At 37.4% G+C, this 25,596-nt stretch overlaps 1 protein-coding gene across 3 annotated transcripts in view; it reads right to left on the bottom strand.

Moving 5' to 3' along the window:
- Window positions 1–25,596, bottom strand: part of ADAMTSL1 (ADAMTS like 1) — an 855,592-nt gene that overhangs the window by 301,999 nt on the left and 527,997 nt on the right. For all 3 annotated transcript variants that reach the window (XM_058565859.1, XM_058565860.1, XM_058565858.1), the window contains exon 4: window positions 9,683–9,728. In XM_058565859.1, coding sequence (XP_058421842.1) covers window positions 9,683–9,728 — 46 coding nt within the window. The remainder of the gene's footprint in view (window positions 1–9,682; window positions 9,729–25,596) is intronic.

The raw sequence follows: 25,596 nt of genomic DNA, 5'->3' as shown, positions 1-25,596 counted from the left end.
GAACAGGGGCCTTATCTTTCTCTGTCACTATTATACCCCAGCACCCAGAAAAAGTGCCTGGTACATAGTAGGTCACAGAGGAAATTGTTGAATGAATTCTATTCCCATTTTTCATAATAGTCACTCACATTGTAGCTTGGAAAAATTTCTATCATCTTGAAAGGCTCAGCTCAAATGTCACCTTATTTGGGATGTCATTCATTCATTCATCATATGTATTAAATGCCTACCATGTGATAGAGGTTTTCAAACTTCATCTATTCAGAGCCCTTTAATGTCTCAGTAATTTCTTTTTATGGCACCCCTAGGCCAAAAGGAATACCTAACAGTTCCATTTATTAAGTAGTTTGGTCCAAAGAACTTAATAGGTATTTGCGTCTTAACAACTTAGCAGTCATTTGAAAAAACAATACGAGTAACTTGAAAGAACAATAATATTTTATTTCATTCATAAATAAGCAGATTTACTTACTAATAGTATGTGTGCCCCTGGTGGACACCAATCAACGTCTCAAAGTCTAAAATCAAATTAGAAAATGCCAACCTCATTTCCTGTCCCATGTTGATTTTCTCAAAATACTTGCTTTTTATCAAAGCAAACCCAACTTTGCAAAGACAAGACATCATAGAAAGGAATACAGCATGATCTAATAGTTTGCATATTGTCCAATGGATGTATTGCTGTGTTTCCCTCTAATATTTAAAATATCCCACTGCAGCACTATGAGCTTGCTGTGTTCCCTGGTACACAGTTTCAGAAACACGGTGTTAGACACTTCATGCTAGGCACTGGGTGTACAATGGTGAGAGAATCAGATGTGGTCCTTCTATGACCTCTTAGCATTTTGTGCTTACTTCTATACTGATAGTGTTTATCACATTTTAATTAGTTACATGTTTGCATATTCGTCTTTTCTACTAGACTCTGATTTCCCTGATGACAAGTACCTTGTCTTTTTATCGATAGCAGCAACTCCTAACATCCCTAATGCAGAATAAGAGACAGGTGCTCATCATGATCAAGTGGGATTTATGCCAGCAATGCAGGGATGGTTCAACACCCACAAATCAATCAATGTGATACACCACATTAACAAAATGAAGAATAAAAATCACATTATCATCTCAATAGATGCAGAGAAAGCATTGGACAAGATTCAGCATCCATTTATGATAAAAACTCCCAATACAATGGGTATAGAAGGAAAGTACCTCAAGATAATAAAGACCATGTACAACAAACTGGCAGCCAACATCATACTCAATGGTGAAAAACTGAAAGCTATTCTTCTAAGAGCAGGAACAAGACAAGGAGGCCCACTCTCATCACTCTTATTCAACATAATATTGGAAGTCCTAGCCAGAGCAATTAGGCAAGAAAAAGAAATAAAAGGTATCCAAATTGGAAAGGAAGAAGTAAAACTATCACTGTTTGTGGATGACATGATTCTACATATAGAAAACCCTAAAGAATCCACCAAAACTATTAGAAATAATTAACGAATACAGTAAAGTTGCAGGGTACAAAATCAACATACAAAAATCAGTTGTGTTTCTATACACTAACAACAAAATAGCAGAGGGAGAAATTAAGACTACAATCCTGTTTACAATTGTAACAAAGAGAATAAAATACGTAGGAATAAATTTAACCAAAGAGGTGAAAGACCTGTACACTGAAAAGTATACAACATTGTTGAAAGAAATCAAAGACACAAAGAAATGGAAAGCTATTGTGTGCTCATGGACTGGAAGAATTAACATACTTACGATGTCCATGTTACCTAAAGCAATCTACAGATTCAATGCAATCCCAAACAGAATCTCAAGATTTTTCATGGGAATAGAACAAAGAACCTTGAAATTTATATGGAACAACAAAAGACTGAATAGCCAAAGCAATACTGAGAAAAAAGAACAAAGCTGGAGGTATCACACTCCCTGATTTCAAAAATATACTACAAAGCTATAGTAATCAAAATAGCATGGTACTGGCAGAAAAATAGACACACAGATCAATGAAACAGAATTGAGAGCCCAGAAATAAAACCATACATCTAAGGACAGCTAATATTTGACAAAGGAGCCAAGAACATACAATGGAGAAAGGAAAGTCTCTTCAATAAGTGGTGTTGGGAAAACTAGATAGCCATATGCAAAAGAATGAAAGTAGATCATTATCTTACACCATAGACAAAAATTAACTCAAAATGGATTAAAGAGTTGAATGTAAGACCTGAAACCATAGAACTCCTAGTAGAAAACATAGGCAGTAAGCTCTTTGACATCAGTCTTAGTAGTATCTTTTTGAGTATGATATCTCCTCAGGCAAGGGAAACAAAAGAAAAAATAAACAAATAGGACTACATCAAACTAAAAAGTTTCTGTATAGCAAAGGAAACCATCAATAAAACAAGAAGACAACCTACCAACTGGGAAGAGATGTTTGCAAATCATATATCTGGTAAGGGGTTAATATCCAAAATATGTGAAGAACTCATGCAATTCAACAACAAAAAAAACAAACAATCCAGTCAAAAAATGGGCAGAGGATATGAACAGGCATTTTTCCAAAGAAGATATACAGACGGCCAACAGGCACATGAAAAGATGTTCAACATCACTAATTATTAGGGAAATGCAAATAAAAACTACAATGAGATATCACTTCATACCCATCAGAATGGCTATTATTAAGAAGTCAAGAAATAACAAGTGTTGGAGAGGATGTGGAGAATCCCTCATGTTGGTGGGAATATAAATTGGTGCAGCCACTATGGAAAACAACATGGAGATTTCTCAAAAAATTAAAAATAGAAATACCATATGATCCAGCTACTCCACTTCTGGGTATTTATCCAAAGAACATGAAAACACTAATTCAAAAAGATATATGCACTCCATGTTTATTGCAGCATTATTCACAATAAGTAAGACTTGGAAGCAACCCAAGTGCCTATCAACGAATGAATGGATAAAGATATGGTATACACACACACACATACACACACACACACACACACACACACACACAATGGAATACTACTCAGTCATTAAAAAAGATGAAGTTTTGCCATTTGCAACAACTTGGATGAACCTTGAGGGTATCATGCTAAGCAAAATAAGTCAGATGGAGGAAGACAATTACCATATGACTTCACTCATGTGTGGAAGATAAACAAACAAACATATATATATGGAAAATAGATTGGTGGTTACCAGTGGGGAAGGAGCGTGGGGGAAGGCAAAAAGGGTAAAGGGGCACAGGTGTATGGTGACGAATGTCAACTAAACTTTTGGTGGTGAACATGATGCAGTCTATGTAGAAGTTGAAATATAATGACGTACACCTGAAATTTATATAATGTTATAAACCAATATGACCTCAATAAAGAAAAAAGAGTTGAGTGCTCAATAAATGTTGGTTAAATAAATGAACAATTAAATAAGAGAATGAATAAGTGAACAAGTGAACAAATGAATGGTCCTGACAAGCAGCACAATGTCTTATTCTTAGCTACTAAAATAACGACTTGATAATGAGAAAGTTAACCTCCTTCCTATCTTAGACGTGCCTCTTAGCTGGAAAACAGCCCAGCATGCAGGCTCACTGACTGACTCCTGCAGTTGTTATTATTTACTACAGCATCTGCCTAGACTCCAGGAGTATTTCACTGGTCTGAAGGCTGTTCCAGCAATTTTTTTCATATTCTGACCAAGGAAGGCCTGTAGCAGGATGTTCATTCCTTCCATGCATTGCTGTTTGACTCTTGACATAAAGTATCTAATGTGCCTCGACTTCATGCTGTACAAAGACCCTATGAGAAGAAGGGACATAGGGGTCAAATGGGAATTTACCTTATATTGACCATTAATAACCATGTGAAAGATTCTATGAAAGCCATGGATCTTTACAACCTCGATGATGAGAATTATGGTTAAGTTGGATGGTCAGGTCTGTAGCAAGGACAAAAACTTTGCTTCTACCATCCACATTGGCTCTCTTCACTCTGACTCTACTTTATTGCTGGCTATAAATCTTTTCACTATAGTACTGCCTGTCACTAAACCAACATAGATATCTTCATTGGTTTGCATTCAGATCCAAGTCTAGTATAGCCCAGACATAATTTTTTTGAAGAATTACAGAATTGTAGAGAGGGAAGGGACCTTTGAGATCGCTCTGTTCAACCCTCTCATTGTTTGGGTGCAGAAACTGAGGCCCCCCAAAAGTTATAAACTTGCCCAGGATCCTTCTGTTCTCCCTGGGCATAATAGCTGCTACCTTTGTCTCTTGTTAGAATGCTGCACATAAGACATTCCATAGCAGCAATGCTGGAGATGATAAAAGGGAATTGTACCAGATTGAGGATGAAGCAAAGTGGCTTACAAAAAGACATTCTCCCTCTAAAACTTATCTCAAATCTTCCCAGCAGTGTCACTTTAGTCCAAGCAACCGTTCGCACTCATCTGAACTACTGCAATAGCCTCCCATCTGGCGTATCTGCTTCCACTCCCTTCTTTGCTGTCTATCTCCAGAGTGATCCTGCAGCCAAACCTATCTTTCAGATCAGAAGTCCTATTCTATTCTCCCCTCCTTAAAATTCTCCAGTACTCCCCCTTTGCACTTAAAATATAATCTAAACACTTTATGACGTCCGGCATGATCTAGCTCCTACCTACCTTTGGCTTTATTTTTTATCTTCCCACACGCTTCCCTTGCACACTATACTCTAGATACACTGGGCTTTAGTCTTTCTTTGAACACACCAAGCTCCTTCACACCACAGAGCCTCTGCACTACTTGTTCCTATCTGGATTGTTTTTCTTCTGATATTCACAGAACTGGTTCCTTCCTGTCGTTCAAATGTCGCTCCTCAAATGGACTTCCCTGACCATACAATCCGAAGTAGCCACCAATCACTTAATTCTCTGCAGAGCACTGATCACTACCTCATAGTCTTTCTTTTAAATAATTTTGTTTGTATGCTTGTTTATAATCTGGTTTCATCTATTAGAATGAAAGCTTCAGGAGAACTAGGTCGTGGTCTTATTCACCAATGTATCTCAGTACTGAGAACAATTCTTGTGCTCGATTGTTTTTCAAATGAATGAATGATGTTTTGTCTTCGTGTGCTAAAAACATTTTTTAGTTGTTTCAACCATTCCCCAGAAGATGGAAATCCCTGCCCACACACGTCACCCCTACTTCCTGACTGCTCCCTAAGAGTTCTAGAAGAGATACATAAATATGGTGTCCCAACTTTAATCTTACAGTATTTTTTTTCTCTTAAGAACAGTAAAATATTGCAGTGGAGCAATAAAATCTTAATAAAGAACTTGAGAATGTCCCACCTACCACAGACACCTTGGCCTATTAGGTTGCTAATTGTGGTTACTGTCTCCTAAATCTCCACTCTTGTGAAGCTGAAGGGTAGGGATGAATTAACAATTTATAAGAAACACAGCATTAGTCTAAACACTTTGGAAGTCAATTTAAAATGCCTCATTGAGATCAAGGGGTTCCGATTTGGGGTTTAATTTGAATAAATGGGAAGATATGACCTAAGGACACCTTTCTGAGGGGCTCAGGGAAGATCTGAGACCTAAATGACCCGCTTGAGTGGTTTGCTAGTTCACACCTACTGCTTCTCCCAACAGTAGCCTCAGTCTTTCCTTCCAGAGGGAAAGGCCCTTGCCACTTCCTAGAAAAGAGCGAGACTATAAAATGGGAAAAGTTGGATGAACTATATCCTTAGGGATGAAAATAGTCTGCTTAGACCAGCTAGAGATAGTATAAGAAAGTATCATGGCTACGGGAACTATGCAAACATTTGGGGAACTTTAACTTTCTTATATTGATACACTCTGACTGGAGAGTGATTAATAATGAAACCTTAAAAGTACGTGAGCTGATTTTTCAGGCAAGCCAGAAAAACTGGGAAACTGAGGAGACGTTTTCTCCTCCTCAGCCTTGGGGAACAAGATCCCAAAGAAATGTATGTAGCAGCTACAAAGAATAGAAGAAGAGAGTAAATCTTTGGAGGCAAAGTGGTTCAGAAGAGCCCAAGGAAGCTGTCTAGGGATTATGGAGTGACTCTGGAGGCTTAGTTAACAAGAGACCCTCAAGTTTTTCCAAAACAAGTATCTAAAAGGGGAATATTTAACTGAATTGTTCTGAACTCCTTAGTTTGAAAAATTGGAATGTGATTATGAAAAGATCCTTTCTTATGAGATTTTTTTATTTGTTTTTTTGGCAATGTTGCTTCTGTCATGGCCAAAAGCCAGAAAAAAAGCTTCAAATTACTTGAAGTCTCTAGGTTCTCATAAAAATCTCAGTGTCAGTTTGATTCTACAAGCTGTAAAGAGTTGGCTCGTGTAATGCTATGAGTTTTAAGTAATATTAGGTCAGAGTCTTAGCCTGCATCTGTCCATGAAAATGCTCATAATGATAGCAAGGAAATTGTGTCTGTCTCTGAACAGCTTGAGGGAAAGAATAGGCAGACAGCTGCTCGTGATGCTCTACGCATTCATCTACTTAGGATAGTATGGACCCTTTCTACTATTCTAAAAGCTAGAAAGAGAAGGAACAGAAGTTCAGGAGATTCTTTAATAACACCATGGTGTGTGTGTTTAAACTGATACAGAAAATGTCACTATAAAAAAAGGGATAGTGAAGAAAACCAATGAACTGAGTAAATTTCCATTGAAAAAATGATTCATACCATTTCTAAAACAGAATCAGTCAATATCATTTTTTAAAAAATTAAGAAAACTACAGCTATTTTATACTTTTAATCAATCCATAGTTGAGTGAGGGGAGTGTGTGCACGATGCAGGAGGCAAAGATACGAGATACAAGTCATGTTATCTGGCACCTAGTATCCTATATGGCAATAGAGAAATGAAGCAGGCAAAATTTTCCATTGAATAATTACTCTTTTCCCAAGGATCATGCCTTCTAGTGCCTTATTCTCTCCCTGGTCAAGAATTTAAAAATATATACTTTCCATTCATTTTAGTCTCTCTCATCTCATCTGTATTCTGGCCATGGGTCACGTCCAATGTCCATTTTCTCTATTACTGCTTCAGTGCAGGAATTACCAGACTAAGTCCTAACACCCTGCCTACCATGTTCTTTGTGAGATCAAGCTCTCTAACCTCAGCTGAGCCCTGTTTGCTGTCCAACAATGCTTTTATTTTGGTTTGCTGGCTTCCACTCAATTTCTCCAGTGGCTATTCTGGGTCTTCATGCTCATTTTCCCAAGCCCAACTTCCCTCCTTCACTTTCAGCAGATGACTTAGAAAACTTCTCTACAGAGAAGCTTGAATCTGTTCATCATGAGCAGCCTCAACTTTTCTCTTCTTTAGAAGTTTTTCTGTATCCTCATTTTTCCTTTCTCAATTTGTGTCTGTTTTCTAAGAATGAAGTATATGGTCTTTTCCTTTATCAAGATTCCTCTTCTTCTTGTCACCCACTGTCTCCTTGGGATCTGTGGCATCAAATATACCCTCATCTCCTCATATCATCAGTCTCTCCCTTTAGATCAACTCATTTCTCAAAGGTCGCTCATTGTAAACAAACAACCCACCTGCCCTTCTCTGATTCCACAAATGATAAGATATCTCTATTAACACTTAAGAAGAGCAGCTTACACCCATCAACTCCATTTCCCCATTAATATACTTCTTTATCCCTTGACATCTTGATTTTGCTCCTAATACACTATAGAAACTGCTCCCCCATTGGCCTTTCTTCAGTCTTCAACCTTTTGGCAACATTTATCCTACCGAGTATCTTTAGGAATTCTCTCTTATTTCTTCTGCTGCCTCTCTCATGGTGCCTTTTGTGGCTTATCTGGGTCCATGTTCTCTTTCTATCTGAATACAGACAGTCACCAAAGTTCTGAGGTTCCCTTCTCTCATGATTCTATATGGTTCTGTCTAACAAACTGCTTCCAAATCTTCACATTTTGTATTTCTTCCTATGTGTTTCTATGGCTTGAGCTCTGACCTCTTTTCCAAGACCAACCCCCCATTGCCTAGTTGAATATTCCCCTGAAGGTCCGGCTTGAATGTCAAACTTAATAGTGTCCCTAAATCAAATTATTACTTTCCTCTCCCAAACTTCCTCCCAACCTTCTTACTTCTGATAATAACATTTACAATTCTTTAAGAAGCCTGAGTACTCATTTTACTTTCGGTAAATATCTATTGTGTGTTTAACATGTATAAGTCAACAGTTCTAGGCATTGGGGATAAAGGAGTGGACAAGATGAATGAGGCTCCTATCCTCGTGGACTTTACATTCTAGAGTGGGGAAACAGAAAACAAACAAGACTTACATAAGATAAATTTGGTAGAGACAAGTGCTGTAAAGAAAGTAAAATGTGATTGACTATTGTGAGAGATGAGATTGGGCAGTGGGAAAGCCACATTAGATAAGGTGGTCAAGGAAACCTCTTTGAGGAGATGGCATTGGAGCTGAGAACGAAATAAGGAAAATGCCCATCATGCAAATATTAAAGAAACAGCTTCTTTGAAAGAGGGATCAGCAAGGGTGAGAGCTCTAAATACACACACGCCTCCGCTTCCTTTATTCCCACTCCACCCCATCACTAATTTAAATTGCTGAAGTCTTGCAAAGTGACCTTCATTTTGATCTCTGGTATCAATTTCCTCACATGTAAGGCTTCATTACTTCTTGCTCCCCATCTATTTCCTGTTCCAGTGGATCCCTCCTATCACTACAGAATTAATCTTCTTAAAGTGAAACTCTACAATAGTATACTCTCACTCCAAAATGTCTAGTGACCTTTCCATTAGTCACTGAGCTACTATAAACTTGGAAGCCTAACATTCAAATCTGTTCACAGTGTAACCTCAAAAGATCTTTCAATTCTTCTCCTCCATACTGTCATGCACAATCCTACCCAAATTTGAGTTCATAATACACCTTAAGCATTCCTGCCTCTGAAGTTGCCCATCATGTCTTCTCCACTTGGACTGGTTGTCACCCCTTCCCCCAAGTCTGGGCCAGTCACAGCTCCTAGCCCTTTTGGCCCTACCTCAACTCCCCTTTGCCTTGAAGACCCTTCACATTTCTCTCTGTTTTTAACCCACCAAGAACTTCACCCGTTTCTTACCGCATTTGTCATTTTTTGTCCTAGAATGTGTTATGTGCACATCTGTCTTCTCTCTCTACATCTCTTCTATATCACAGATGTTTTAAGACAGTCACCACATGTTATTTATCCTCGTACTAGTATAGTGCCTACATATAGCTGGCATTGAATAGTATTTGTTGAACGAATGAATGAATTTGTCAAATCTGAGTTTGATTAAGTAATATTTATTTCATGACACCCCAAGTGGTTTCCCTTTTATCTTTTCTCTTACACATTCTCAAGAGAACTAGATGTGAAAAGTCAGAAAGCAGAGAGGAAATACAAAAAGTCCTTGTTTTGAAATAGTCTAGTTAGTTTCAATCTGGTCAAATGATTAAAAGTTTATATTGAGGAACAATAATATATCTATTTTCTGCATAATCCATATAGTGTGAGATAAATAACTCTTAGTTGACTACTAATTGATTGCTTTCTGCTCAGGATACATAAAACTGCTTAGCATTATTCAGTGCTTAAAAAAATCCTTATCACGATCATAGAACCTTAATACTTACCACATTACTGCATGTTCTATATCGGATATTTCTTCCCTCACAGCTCCTAGGTCATAAACAGAAAAAAAAACAAAACAAAACTCATTACTACTATGAAAGGCTCAAAATTTGAACAATTTTCTTATAAAGAAAATTATATCCTCTGAATACTAAAATAAGAGCCTCTCTTTGCTTCCAAATACATTCTTAGAGGAGTTACTATCTAATACTAATGAGTACATCTAAAGAAGTTTACATGTAGATTGATTTCTTCATGATGGTTGAAACCAAGCATTCATTCTGAAGTTGTCAAAATAAATACTTAGAGTTAGTTCTTATTTAACCAAATAAATATTAATGCAAGGTTTTCTGAAAAATATTAAAAGAATCTTGTCTTCTTAATTATTTCTGGTATAAAACTGAAGGGATATTTCACTGAAAAAACTTAGATTTAAGTTTTTCACTGGAAAAACTCAGATTTAAATATGATAAAAATTGGATTTAATATTCAATATGTCTCTTAAAATTACTCATCTAAGGATATGAAAAGTCATAATTCTTAAAGAATTATTTGTATTTCTAAAATTCATGCTCATTGTAGAGGCTTTAGAAAAGATTACCAAAAAAAATCCCCTATAGTTGCCTCAACTAAAGATAATCTCTATTATTTTGAATTATTTATTTCTTTCCAGTGTGGAAGAAATCACATCCCTTATACAATTTTGTAACTTGTTTTTTTCAATTAAAATTTTTTGAAGGTATTTTCCCACACTATTAAATAACTTTAAAGATATTATTTTGAGAGCTACATAATAGTCCATCAAATGATATAAAATATATATAATCATTTTTCCATTGCTTGTCATTTAAGTAATTTCCAGTTTGGGGTTTGATAAATGATAGTGTGCTAAACTATGTCCATGAATATGTTTCATCCAAGTTTCTATGTCTTTAGGAGAGATAAATTTCTAGAAGGAGAATTACTGGACTAAAGGGAATGAAGTTTTATAAGGCTCTTGATAAATATTTTGCCAAATTGCATTCCATAAAGGTTGTACTATTACATACTCCCACCAGCAATACATAGGAGTTTTCATTTTACTAAACTCCTCTGAATGAAAACAATCAATTTTTGATTAAATATTCAATGATGACACTTAAAACAAGAACAGCAGTAAGCTGCTCTTTTCAAAATAAGTCATACTTTTTGAAAAACAAGTAAAAATACAATATGAAATTCTGAGAAAATGATTATATTAATAACTAACAGTTATGGAATTCTGAGTACATTTCTAAGTTTGTCATACGTATTAATTTATTTAATCTTCTTCTCAAGAACCCTGGGAGAGAGTACTATCATTATACCCATTTTACACATGAGAAAACTGAGACTGAGGGAGGTTAAGTAACTTGCCCAAATCCCACAGCTATTTAGCAGAGCTGAGATTTGAAACCAGGCCCCCGGGCTTCAGAACCTACACTCATAACCACAATGCTTTACTGCCTCCTAATCCATCTGTTTGTTCAACAAATGTCCCTTGAGCTCCTATTATTGCTGGGCAATGCGTTTACTTCTGGGAATACAAAGAAGAATGAATATGTCTTGTTCTTCACTATGAAGAAAATCACTCATATACTTATAATCCAGTGCAAGAAATGCTAGATAGTATTTGTGTTAGTTTTTGAGAATGTTATCAAAAACAAAATGTCATCTGAAAATACAATTACACAAAGGCTGTCTTAAAGAGATATAAAAGTCCCAGGTTTAAACACTTGACTGTAACCAGATTGACTATATTAATACACATTAACAATAGAATGTGGCAAAGGAAAGGAAGGGCTGGCTAGACATTAGAATGATAGAAATGAGGAGAATGACAGAGATACGTGGTTGTCAGAGCCCAGCCCAGCAATGTCCAAGGTAAAGGATCAACAAACTTCAAGTTCTCCAGGTCCCATTGGCAAGGCTGTTGTTATCACCAAATGGATGTCCCACGCTAACCTAGCTGATGCCAATGAACATTCTGCTCATCTCAGGAATATCCCTCATTATGATGCCATATTGACCAACCAATTTGCCAAGAGTGACCTGTTTTTTCATGACTGCTAAGAGGCAGAGTGTGCTGGTAATGCTGACATGGTATTCTGGTCCATGGGATGGACAGTACTATTTTTCATTATAAGTTAATAACTTGGCATTCTAGTTTGAAACACTAATCTCATGAGCTAAGTCATTGTGAGTCCACCTCCAAGTGAAAGATCTGTTCTTGGTGTGATTGCTAAAAAACATCAGGTTTCCGAATCTAAAGAAGATGAGAGCTAGGCTCCAGTTGGTGGTAAATTTACAAGGTAATGAATTCTACAACCCAAAGCCCTTTGATAGCACACCATTTAGACATCAGTGTCGGCAGAATGAGATATGTTTTTCAATTGGGAAATTCTGAGTGCATATGTGACATAGTGTAATGGTTAAGAGTACCCACTTTGAAACCAGAATCCTCTTCCTGGAATCCTAGCTCTCTATTCCTTAGTTTTTATACCTCAGTTTTGTCATCTGTAAAATGGGGTGCTATTATTTATCCTCTGAAATTATTATGAGGATTAACTGAGTTAATATTTGTGAAGCACTTCCAACAGTGCCTAGTACATATTAAGCATTATGTTGACATTTGATAAATTAATTAAGTGTATAATAGATGCAAAAATATAATAGACATTGAAAGAGAGTTAAGGATGTGTGGAGAAACTGTAGGCAAAGGCACAGAGGTATGAAAAGATAGGGTGTGTGTGCAAATTTTCAAGCAGTTTTGTTTTGTAGGAGTTTGGGGTTTATGTGGGGAACTACAGGAGATGAGATAAATACCTTATAATTTTGAACTTGGCAATAGGCAGAGGGAAATCACTGAAGGTTTTAAAACAAGAGGAGATACAATGATGACTTCTTGCTTTAGAAAGGTGAACTCTGGAGTTAATCTTTAAGACCTGAAAACTCTGTTTTTCACTTCCCTTTGCTTTCTTTCCCTAATCTTATCTCCCTGAAAGGAACAATGGAAACAAATCTGAATTAGGAGTTTGAAGATCTGGGTCACAGACTTTGCTATCCTCCCTGCATATGCCTGTCCTCCTCTCAGGGTCTTGCTTCCTCGTCCATCAAATGGATATCAGAATGGCAGTGCTTAGAGCTAAGATCACCAACTGGGATAATTTACAAAAGCTCTGTTCAAATGCCAAGAGGTTATTATAGAGATATCGTTTACAAAACAAGCAGAAAAATACCTGCTTTGATAATTTAAATGAGCCTTTTCCCAGATATTTTAAACTATAAATACACACATTTTAAAAGCATCCTTGGATAATAGGAGATGTAAGTGTAAAATGTAAAAGATTGATTTAAATGTTTCTTATCTAGCAAAAACAAAAAACAAGCAAAGAGAAACGGGGGCCGCAATTTCGAAAGAATATCCTGTAGTTGTCTAACACCTAATAGTGATTGGCAAGTAATTTAATTCTGCCCCTGAATTAAGTCTTCGCTTTACTCTATTGTATTACTTATTTAGTGAGAGCTTATTTGGTTTAATTGACTGAAATATGACATTAAGGTGCTAATGCTTGAGTTTGGAAGGGTCCTCATTCTTGAAAGATGTTATCAAATTGTGGATAATAATAGTGTCCCCCTCCTATATATTGAGTGTCTGCTGTAGGTATCTGGCTTAGTGTTAGGTATTTTGTGTATATTATCGCTAATCTGCCAACAACTCTGCAAGATTTTATTATTCCCATTTCACAGATAAGAAAACTGAGGCTGACAAAGATTAGGAGGCTCAAAGCCATATACACAGAAATGAGAAAACCAGGGATTAAAACACGGGTTTATCTAACTCCAAAGCATATAAAACAATAATAAAAAAGAAGGAACAAGATGCGTAGAATACTAACACTAGGTTAAATCTGGGAAACTGAACAGGGAGTTGGCCTGGGGCTTAACTGCACCTTACTATTACCACATCAATATATCAGCTGCTTTTCAATTCTGGTAAATCCACTTCTGGTAAGTAAAAGATACCTAGACACACATTGTGCACTTGGAACATCTCCAAGAGAACCACACTTGTCAATAAAATGTAACGTGAAAGAACTTCAGTGCAGAGAAGCTTATATTTTTTAAAAGTTCAAATGTTAAACCTAAATATAAATTTTACTTAAGCAGTAAAGTGACTATTCCACCTCAAGGATTTTAATTCCGGCCAAGTGTGAATTTCTTCATCCAAGCATTTATCTGAGTATAAAAGGCTCATCTGAGAATTAAGCAGTAAAAAATATTTTCTTCTTCTTTTTTTAAAATAATTCATTGATATAAAACAGCTGAATGATTTCCTTCACATTTAAACAAAATAAAATTCACCTCTAGGAATGAAAACAAACATTAGAAATTTCAGTCCAAAATGGTTTCCGAGGAAAGTTACAGACCACTGATAACAGAGGATTTTAAGTAAATGCATCCTCTCAATGCCTACTATCAAACGGTTACAGGACGGTGTTTAGTAAGTTAAGTACTGCACCAATTAAGGACTCAGAAACTGATTCAAGCAGGAAAGAACAAAATATAAATAAAAATATACTCCAAATCAAATTTATACAGAAAGTTTCTTATTTATTTTTTTCAGCACTTTACTCCTAGCCAGTCACTTACTAATTTTGACTTAATTCCTTCTCTCAAAAATGGAAATCAGCTCAATCACAAGCTATTATTGGTGAATTATTCAGACTTTAATTCACTTATAATGAGATTAGTAAAGTCTCGAGGCTTACTTTTTTGGTCTTTCATTAACAGGTAACAAGCCGTCCAAACTCTTCCAATCCTGATGTTATCTTCGTGTCAATTATCATAATTTAGCAACCTTAGAAGAGATGAACTGCCATAGAAAATTAAAAGCTCTCTTTCCAGACTTTAGCAATCTGTTGGCTTCCCCCGCACCCCCCCCCCCGCCCCCGCTTATATAAGTTAAGTCTTTAAAAGAAGAAGGCAGATTCAATTTATCTCTCATTAGGGATAAAAAAAAATCTGGTATAATACATCAATTTTTACCTTAAAATTCTTATCATTTCCTCTCTAAGCAAACAGATCCTTCTGGTGACATAACCAGACTCATCCTTGGTGTCAGTGCATAGGTTTAAGAAAATCTGTTAACTGTGTATCGAAAACTCCAGAATTCTTAGGGACACTGTACTTGTATTAGGCTCAAGAAACTTTGCCTTCGATTTGCAAAAAGCAAAGAGTGCTGCTTAGTAAGAATAGGTTACTGTATTTCTCCGAATACCTCTTGCCTTTCAAATACGGACTCAGGGGCAAAGGATTTTCAAATAGGACAGTCCATCTGCTTATATCTCTCTTCTTTTAGTCATCCAAAAGGAAACTATGAGTTCTTTATGCGAGAACAGACATAAAACCATGTCAGCAATTCAAGCCAGAAGGACCCTGGTCCTTTAAACTGTGGGTCCTAAAATGACATGGATTAGGCAAGACAGCAGATTTATAGGCGCAGCCAGGATTTCATGTAGTAGGGGAGCTCTGTTTTCCTCCCTCACTTCAAGTGAGCATTTCACTACTCACGGAGCTATACAGCAAGAGGGCGTCCCCAAGGAGCCAGTTAAAACACCTCTACATTTCTGGGGCTTTTTACAAAGACCTCAAGAGGAATAACAAATTCTGAGAACACCTGAGAGAACCAAGTGCAAATGCACCGTTGGGCTGCTTTTCAGTTTCCACAGACACATTATTGTGAGAGATTCTTTCAGGAAACAACACTTGATACCAATCAACTTAACCATTGAAAAGGAAGCTAGATGAACCTCCGAACACTGTGTGTAAAGCTACCCTCAGACACTCACTGTCCTCATCCATGGGTCAAACTGGATGCTGAAAACCTAGGGGCTAGAACTGGACTGCGAGCATAACAGTTAGTTAGTGATGGTCTTGCCTTGCATGCGGGAGAAGGATGACATGCCAGTCCTGTGGGTTTCCTAAGTCCTATTTTCTCATCTTTCCCTGAACTCTCTCTGTGTCACTCTTGTGCTTAAAAAAGTCATTCTTTAATACTCTACATTATATTCCATGTTTAAAATAGTTATTATTTAGTTCTAATTTAGGGTGTCTTTCATGAGAATCAAAATGAGCCTTGTTCATGTGGAAACTTTGTGTGGCATTTGGTTGCAATAAGAAGAGTCAATACAGCACTGTCCCTTCTTCAAAAAGTATCTACATAATAACAGAGAGTAGAATGGTGCTTACCAGGGGCTGGGGGATGGAGGAATGGGGATATGTTGTTTAAGGGGACAAACTTGCAACTAGTAGAACAATAAGTCCTGGATCTAATGCACATCATAGTGATCATAGACAAGAAGACTGTCTTATAAACTTCAAAGATGCTAAGAGACTAGATCTTAATTGTTTCCACCACAAAAAAGAAATAATTATCTGATGTAATAGAGGTGTTAGGTAGCTATAGTGGTAATCATATTGCAATATATAAATGTATCAAATCAACATGTTGTACATCTTAGACTTACACAATGTTATATGCCAGTTAGATCTCACTTAAAAAAAGTATTGGGCCCGGCCCTGTAGCTGAGTGGTTAAGGTCCTGCACGCTCTGCTTCAGCAGCCCAGGTTTGCAGGTTTGGATCCCTGGTGCGGACCTACTCCACTCACCAGCCACACTGTGGATGCATCCCACATACAAAAAAATAGACGAGGATTGGCACAGATGTTAACTCAGGGCTAATCTTCCGCAAGCAAAAAAAGAGGAGGATTGGGGCTGGCCTGGTGGCATAGTGGTTCAGCTTGTGTGCTCTACTTTGGAGGCCCGGGGTTGGCAGGCTCAGACCCTTGGCATGGACCTATGCACCACTTATCAAGCTGTGCTGTGGTAGGCATCTCATATATAAAGTAGAGGAAGATGGGCACGCATGTTAGCCCAGGGCCAGTCTTCCTCAGCAAAAAAAAAAAAAAAAGAGGAGGATTGACAGCAGATGTTAGCTCAGGGTGAATCTTCCTCAGCAAAAAAAAAAAAAAAAGAAGTATCTATGGACAACCATGCTTATATTGTATCTTCATTCTATAATGTATCTCAAAATAATTAGAAATGTTCTAGTATGCATCCCTAGTGAATTCTTTATTAATATGAATAGATTTGAATTTTTTTAATTAACAAATTCATATTGAATATTTTAATTAATAACAATAACTAATCATTAATTGAATTATTTTATCAAACAAAATTATTTTAACAAACACAAGTGAGTGTATATTTACTCTGGACAATGACTTTGAATCCCCTCTGCCCTGTTCTTGTCCTCATCCCCAACACCATGAGCTCCAGACAAGGATCTGTCTCAAATAATAAAGAATTTGCTGGGCCGGCCCCGTGGCTTAGCGGTTAAGTGCGCACGCTCCGCTGCTGGCGGCCCGGGTTCTGATCCCGGGCGCGCACCGAGGCACTGCTTCTCCGGCCATGCTGAGGCCACGTCCCACATACAGCAACTAGAAGGATGTGCAACTATGACATACAACTATCTACTGGGGCTTTGGGGAGAAAAAAGGAGGAGGATTGGCAATAGATGTTAGCTCAGAGCTGGTCTTCCTCAGCAAAAAGAGGAGGATTAGCATGGATGTTAGCTCAGGGCTGATCTTCCTCACAAAAAAAAAAAAAAAAAAGAATTTGCTTACAAGATTCTCCATAACAGAAAAGTTTAATCTGGCAACACTTGCCTATGAAAAACTGATCTGAAACACTAAAAGGTGTCTTTGACCTTCCTTGTGGCTAAACTTCACGTTTTTTTCCCGTTTGAACTTAAATCTCCTTCATTAGACAAAGCCACAAAAATGCCAGGAATAATGCATCCCAACACACAACTACCAGTGGAAAAGTACCTCTGAAACAGAGAGGAGACAGAGTCTTTGGTGCTATGGGACTTCCAAATGCATACACAGAAAACATCTCTCCCCTTAAGCATCTAGTTGAAAGGTCCCTGAATCCCACGCAGGATCTGTATTCGTTTTCCTCTGCCTCTTCTGCATGTGACGTATCACGTGGCTCAAACAGATTAGTGCTAAGGGAGAGATTTATTTTTTTTCTGGGTAGATAGATATACAAGCCAAACTATTATGACAACTTGATAAATGTAGCTTTTGAAAACGCTTTCTGTTGTAATAATACAACAAACAACACGGAGGCAGGCTGCCAGGCGTCATCCATCAGTAGGTGAGCTGGCTGGGAACAGACACAGCCCTGGTGTCACACTAGCTCTTCTCAATTTGCCAGAGGCTCTAATGTGGCCTAAGGAGCCAAAAGAAGAGTTGGCCTTAAAGCTGCATTTTCAAAGCAATTTAAAACAGAATAGGGGGTAGTGGAGGCCCACATTGGAAAACAGTGCCATAAATTGAAGCCTTGACTTAAAAGTCTTTCTTTGGCATAGGTAACATATTTTTGTAACCTTAGTTTTATAATTCAACACTTCTGCTCTATACTGATCTCTCATTATAGAAACGTTTTGAATGCTGTGCCAGCTTAGAGACCCTGATTTATGTATACAGAGAGAGTTACTAAAACTCAATGTGGAGACCAAATTCAATATAAATGGGAATGATGTAGGTTTAGCGCAAACATTCTAAGATGACATCCTTCTGGCTGTTTGATCTTCTCTCAACCACAGGGAACTAAGGAAAGCTTCTCTGGGCTTTTGCAGATTCTTGAGGGCGGCTGTGAGGCTGCAGAGCTGGTAAATCGAAATTTAGACCTACGTGAGGATATTACAGAGTGAATTTTGGAGTTTGTCCTGTGAGTTTCAAATTGGTTTATTTGCTATTGTGAGTGTTTGGTATGTTCTAAATTACAACGGGAAAAATCACTGCCAAATTTTTTTTCTCCAAGCAAGTATGATTTTACATATCTGTGCGTGTCCTTCAAAGACAGACATGCTACAACAAAGCATCAAGTTCTCACAAATATGGGCCGGGGTTATGAAAATGAGGAGTATACTCATGTAATCAAAATAGAAAAAAGCAAGAACAATGACATTATAAGCCATAATGATCACGCTTGGCTTCTAATGAAGCCAGAAACTGCTCTGAGTACGTTGCTCAGACAATCTAATGAGACGATGTACAATAAACAACAGCAAAGTGACAAGAAGCCCCGTGTAGGGCTTTCTGGTTGACAAGCTTTTGTATAATGCTTTCTGATTTACAGTCAGTTAACACATTTGTTGAGCATCCAATCTGAAGCAGTAGTAAGCAAGGCATTGTGAAAGATACAAAAATGATGACTTTCCTGACCCTTATCAAAGTTATAATTTAGTTGGGAAAAAATCCACATGGGTCCAAATAAACCACACAACAGTGTAACGTATAGTCGACAACTAATGGGCATGGTCTGGATACTAAGTACAGGAGGAACTGGACAAACCAACAGGTTGATGAGAGGGAGGTAACTTATGAAGGCAATACCTTAGGTGGGATGTCCTATATGGGCCATATGAATCCCAAGAGTGTGACAGCAGAAAGGGGAATTCAAGAAACAGCCCTCCCTCCCTACTCCTGCTTCCCAAAGCACTACAGTAGGTTCCTGGCCCTAATATTCTATTCAGTAAGTTCACCCAGTGTTGACTAGGTAACTACTATGTGTGAGACAGAAGATATCAAGAAAAGCTAGATAAACCCTTTGCCCACAGCAAATAGCATAGTGGGGGGACAGTGTCATGCAAATAACCATAACACAAGCCAGACTATGCAAAGGTGACTCCAAGTGGTGAGAACAATGCCTTATAAATACAGCAAAGTGAGACTAAGGGCCGCTTCTGGAGGAGGTAACTTTAAATAACATTTAGGACTTTGATAGTTGGGCCTGGGCATGGAGAGGCACTGTAGGTAGAGGGCTCATCAGGAGAAGAGGCAGAGAGATAGCAAAGTGGCCAGCATTTAAAAGGACTAGGACACAGTCCTGTAGCCACCCAGGACTCTTTTCACTTTAAAAAAAACATATTTTTGTCTCTTTATTTGCTTTTCTCCCCTGCAGTCTATGTGTTTGATCTCTGAGCCCCAGTGCCTAGCAAAGTGCCTGGTGTACTGTTAAGACTCCACAAGTATTTCTTGAGAAAAGAAAAGAAGAAAGGAAGGAGGGGGGGGAGGGAGGGAAGGAAAGAGAGAAGGTAGGAAGGAAGGACGGGTAGGAAGGAGAGAAGGAAAGAAGGAAGGGTGGTGGGTCAAAGGAAGAGGGAAGGAGTAGAACAGAAGGAAATGCTATCAGGAAAATTTCAGGCCACGAGGAATTTTTGGTCCAATATTTGCTCTAATTTTTGAAACCTGAAAGCTGATTAAAATCTTTCTATAATAAACTGAAGATGAAAAGTTTAAAATGAAACTAAATAGCTACCATAGGAAAGAAACTTTGGCTCTTTTTTACGGACATGTTTATTTTCACATATTTACCCTAAGTTGTATTGGTCACTGCAATGCATCAGCTCCCTCTGAAATATGGCGAGGGGTGGGTGTCAGAGGGATCACTGCCTTTGGCTTGAGATCCATGAGCAGGCAGGACATGCCCTTCATAATACATACACACATGCTATAAGGTTTGCAAATGATCTTACATCTGCTCAGTAGCCAAAAGAGGCAAAGAATAAGAATAAAACCAAATGTGTTTTAGCAACATGAAGTCCAACTTTTCCATCTTCTCCATGAGGAAAATGCATATTATGAAACTCTAGGACTCTCACAACCTCACCCGGTAACCCTGGAGCTGGGAATTTATGAATTATTTTGGCTAGAGACAAAAGTCTTTCGATTCGCCCGTATCACCCAGACGTCCATTGCAAAATGAGGGCCTGGAGAAAAACAACATTTTTCTTTAAAACCATTCATATTAAGGACAGCTTTTCTCCTCTTCCTATGTAGCAGCAAAATGGGTTTTGACTGCATATGTGGAGAGAAAGGTTCTCTTTCTCAGGGTCACACATTCCATTTTTAGAGTTGAAGGGCACCTTAGACATTTCTTCAATATAAATATTTATTGACATCTATTCTGTTCCAGGCACTGCCCCCTTGACATCATAGATGAGCAAACCAAACCCCAGAGAAACTAAAAACCCAGTCCAACATCACACAGCTAGAAAATAGTGGGGCCAAGATTCAAAATTAGTAGTTTGATAAAAAATAAAAGGGATAATCCAGAAAATAGGATTCTCTCAGAGGCGATGAAACACACTGTTATGAGAGCCAGGTTCCCAAACCCGTGACTCTCTCCCACTAGGAAAGACTCTCTGTCTCGACCCGTGGGTCCGACACCAAAACCTGGAGGTAGGTATTGGTCGTGCAGCTATTTGAGATCGGTGTATGTAGTTATGGGCTTCAGCTGATGATCACACATAACTATGAGGTTACTTAGCATTCTAGACTTACTCTGTCTGCCTCAAGGTAAAGCGTCCATCCCCCAAAGTATGCAATTCTGGTATCCTCTTTTTTTGCTCTTAATATCTGGCGTCCCTTTAATTTCAATCAAGCTCTCTCTTTCTCTCCCCTCCTTCCCTCCCTCCTCCTCCCTCTCCACCCACTCCCCGCATAGTGGTTGAAACTAAGCAAAACAGTTACAGTTAGATAAACTCTCCTTTTTCTATGGTGCAAATTGGGCCCCAAGAGAGGAAATAACAGAATTCAAGTACTATTAGAAAGCCTTTCTGTTTTAGGGGGAGAGGGGTAATGATAGATGCTGAATTGAAGGTGGAAGTTAAACTCTACTCTATGGGTAAGAAATTTGAAGAATTTGAGGGGAGGTGGTTCCCAGAGAATTTGCATAAAATACCCCAGCCCCTGGGCATTAACTTAGTCATTCACTAACAACTTGGATAATTAAAGGATCATACTTACAGGCTTAATAATGGAAGGGAAGAAAATTTCAGAAATCACTTCGTCCATTTGCCACTTTGGGCAAGGCTGATCTTGACTAATTCTAGGTAACTGTGTGACTCAGAGAAGTTATTCCCCTGGCTCACGGAAGTTCAGGGCAATCCCCACTTTTATGTCCTGACACGCTGGTGCCCACGACTTTCCTCCCATGCTGCAGATTAGGTCATTTCATCGAAACTTGAGTGAGGAATTTAAACATATAGAAATCTCTTTCTCAGAAAATTCCTTCTTTTCTTCATTATCCCAACCTCTAAATTCCCAGAGAGCTGGAGACAAGGCTCATCATTTCCAACAGGGCAGCAGCTCTAATGCTGGATATACATTAAAATCACTTGGAGAGCTTTTAAAAATTATTGATGTCAACGCTCCACCCCTAGAGATTCTAATTTAATTGGATTTCAGTGGGGCCCAGAAATTTGTATTGTTTTTTTTAAAGCTTTCTAGGTGATTCTAACGTACAGTGAGGGTTAAGAACCACTGCTACAGATGTATTACCATTTACAGAACTGGAGGAAATTCTCAAAAGACCTCGCAACTATCGTCAGTGGAAACTTAGTATAATCAGTAGAAACAATAATTTGGTAAATTCCCAAGAGCAGACCCTTGACCCCTGGGCTTTTTATCCTTAGTTATAGCTAGCAACTTGCCTAATACATAGTAGATGTTCAATAAATATTTGTTAAATAAATGAATGAAAATCAAGGAGATTCACTCTTGGAAGGTTATATGTTTCTAAGAATTTATCCATTGTTTTCTAGGTTATCTAATTTGCTGGCATATGATTCTTCATAATAGTCCCTTATGATCCTTTTAATTTCTGAAGCACCCATCGTAATGGCTCTTCTTTCATTTCTGATTTTATTTATTTGCAACTTCTCTCTTTTTTTCTTAGCCTAGCCAAGGGTTTACTAATTTTATCTTTTTAAATACCCTAACTCTTAGTTTAGTTGATTTTTTCCCATTGTTTTTCTAATCTCTATTTGATTGATTTCTGCTCTATTCTTTATTATTTCCTTCCTTCTGCTCACTGTGGGCTTAGTTTGTTCTTCTTTTTCTAGTTCAGACCAGTAACAAATAAGAAGATTGAAGCAGTAATCAAAAACTTCCCAACAAAAAAAAATCCCGGGGCCTAGTGGCTTCCCTGGTGAATTCTACTAAACATTCAAAAATAATACCAATCCTTCCAAAAAGTAGAAGAAGAGGGAAAACCTCCAAACTAATTTTATGAAGCCAATATCACTCTGATACCAAAACCAGATAAAGACACTGCAAGATAAGTAAACTGTAGGCCAATATCCCTAATGAACATGGATGCAAAAATCTTCAATAAATACTTAGCAAACTGAATTCGACAGCACATTAGAAGGATTATACACCATGACCAAATAGGATTTATCCCTGGGATGCAAAGATGGTACAACATATGCAAATCAATCAATGTGATACACCACATTATCAGAACGAAAGATAAAAACCACATGATCATCTCGATAGACGTAGAAAAGGTAGTTGACAAAATCCAACATCCATTCATGATTTTAAAAAAAACTCTCAACAAAATAAGTATAAAGGGAACTTACCTCAACACAATAAAGGCCATAGAGGAAAAGTCCACAGCTAACATCATAATCAATGGGGAAAAACTGAAAGCTTTTCCTCTAAGATCCAATATAAGCAAGGATGCCCACTCTCTCTACTTCTATTTAACGTAGTACCAGAAGCCCTAGTCAGAACAATTAGACCAAAAAAAGAAATAAAAGGTAACCCAATTGGAAGGGAAGAAATAAAATTATCTCTGCAGGTGACATGATCATATATGTAGAAAATCATAAAGATCCAACAACAACAAAAATCTGTTAGAACTAATGAACAAATTCACTAATCTTGCAGGATACAAAAATCAACACAAAAATTGGTGGCATTTCTATATATTAACAACAAACTACCTGAAAAGGAAATTAAGAAAACAATCCCATTTACAATTGCATCAAAAAGAATAAAATATTTAGGAATAAACTTAACTAATGAGGTGAAAGACATCCCCTGAAAACTATAAAACATTGATGAAGGAAATTAAAGAAAACACAGATAAATGGAAAGATATCTCATGTTCACAGATTAGAAGGATTAATATTGCTAAAATGTCCATACTACTCAAAGTGACTTATAGATTCAATGCACTCTCTATCAAAATCCCAATGGCATTCTTTACAGAGAAAGAAAAAAAAATCCTAAAATTCATACAAAACCCCAAAAGATTCCAAATAGCCAAAGCGATCCTGAGACAGAAGAACAAAGCTGGAGGCATCACACTTCCTGATTTCAAACCATATTACAAAGTTATAGTAATCAAAACAGTATGATATTGCATAAAAACATACATGCAGGCCAATGGAGCAGAATAGAGAGCCCAGAAATATACCCATACGTATACAGTCGACTAATCTTTGACAAGGGTACCGAGAACTTACAATTAGGAAAGGATAGTCTCTTCAACAAATGATGTTAGGAAAACTAGATAGCCACATGCAGAAGATTGAAATTGGACTTCCTATCTTATACAAAATATCAAAAATCAAGTCAAAATGGAGGAAAGACTTAAATGTAAGCCCTGAAATTGTAAAACTACTAGAAGAAAACAGAGAAAAAGCTTCTTGACATTGGTCTTGGCAATGATTTTTTGGTCATGACGCCCAAAAGACAGTCAACAAAAGCAAAAATAGACAAACGGGACTATATCGAACTAAAAAGTTCCTGTACAACAAAGGAAACAATCAACAGAGTGAAAAGGCAACCTCTGTAATGGGAGAAAATATTTCCAAACCACATATCTGATAAGGGGTTAATATCCAAAATATATAAGAAACTCCTACAACTCAAAAATTGTAAAAAACCAAATAATCCAATTAAAAATGGGCAAAGGACCTGAATAGATATTTCTCAAAAGAAGACATATAAATAGCCAACAGGTACATGAAAAGGTATTCAGCATCACTAATCATCAGGGAAATGCAAATTAAAACCACAACGAGATATCAGCTCATACCTGTTAGAATGGCTATTATCAAAAAGACAAAAGAGAACAAGTGTTGGCGAGGATGTAGAGAAAAGGGAATCTTTGTACACTGTTGGTTGGAACAAATTGGTAAAGCCATTATGGGAAAGAGTATGGAGGTCCCTCAAAAAATTAGAAATAACTATTACATGATCCAGGAACCTACTTCTGGGTATATATATCCAAAGGAAATGAAATCTGGATCTCAAAGAAATATCTGCACCCATGTTCATTGCAGTATTATTCATGATAGCCAAGACATGGAAACAACCTAAACATCTGTTGACAGATGAATGGGTAAAGAAAATGTGACATATGTATACAATGGAATATTATTTAGTCTTAACGAAGAAGGAAATCCTGCCACTTGTGACAACACGGAAGAACCTGGAGGACGTTACGTTAAGTGAAATAAACCAGAAACAGAAAGACAAATGCTGCATGATCTCATTTATAAGTGGAATCTAAAACAGTCAAACTCATAGAAGCAGAGAGTACAATGGTGGTTTGCCAGGGGCAGAGGAGAAGGGGAGTTGAGGAGATGTTGGTCAAGGGAACAAAGTTTCAGTTATGCAAGATGAATGAGTTCTGGGGATCTAATGTACAGCACGGTGACCGTAGTTAATAATACAGTATTATATACCTGAAATGTGCTAAGGATAGATCTTAAACCTTCTCAACACATACAGAGACACACACACAAACAAGGTAACTATATAGAGGTGATGGATAAGTTGTTTAGCTTAATTGTGGTGATCTTTTCACAATGTATACATATATCAAAATATCAAGTTGTACTCCTCAAATATATATAATTTTTACATGTCAAAGACATCTCAAGCACGTAGTTTAAAAAAAAAAAGAAAATTGAGGAGAAATAAAAACTTCAGAAGAGCTATTGAACTAACCAAATAAGGAATT

The sequence above is a fragment of the Diceros bicornis genome, chromosome 22 (assembly GCF_020826845.1).
Source record: "Diceros bicornis minor isolate mBicDic1 chromosome 22, mDicBic1.mat.cur, whole genome shotgun sequence".
Taxonomy (NCBI): Eukaryota; Metazoa; Chordata; class Mammalia; order Perissodactyla; family Rhinocerotidae; genus Diceros; species Diceros bicornis.
Note: the sequence above shows the minus strand (reverse complement) of the source record. Positions and strands in the feature narration are given on the sequence as shown.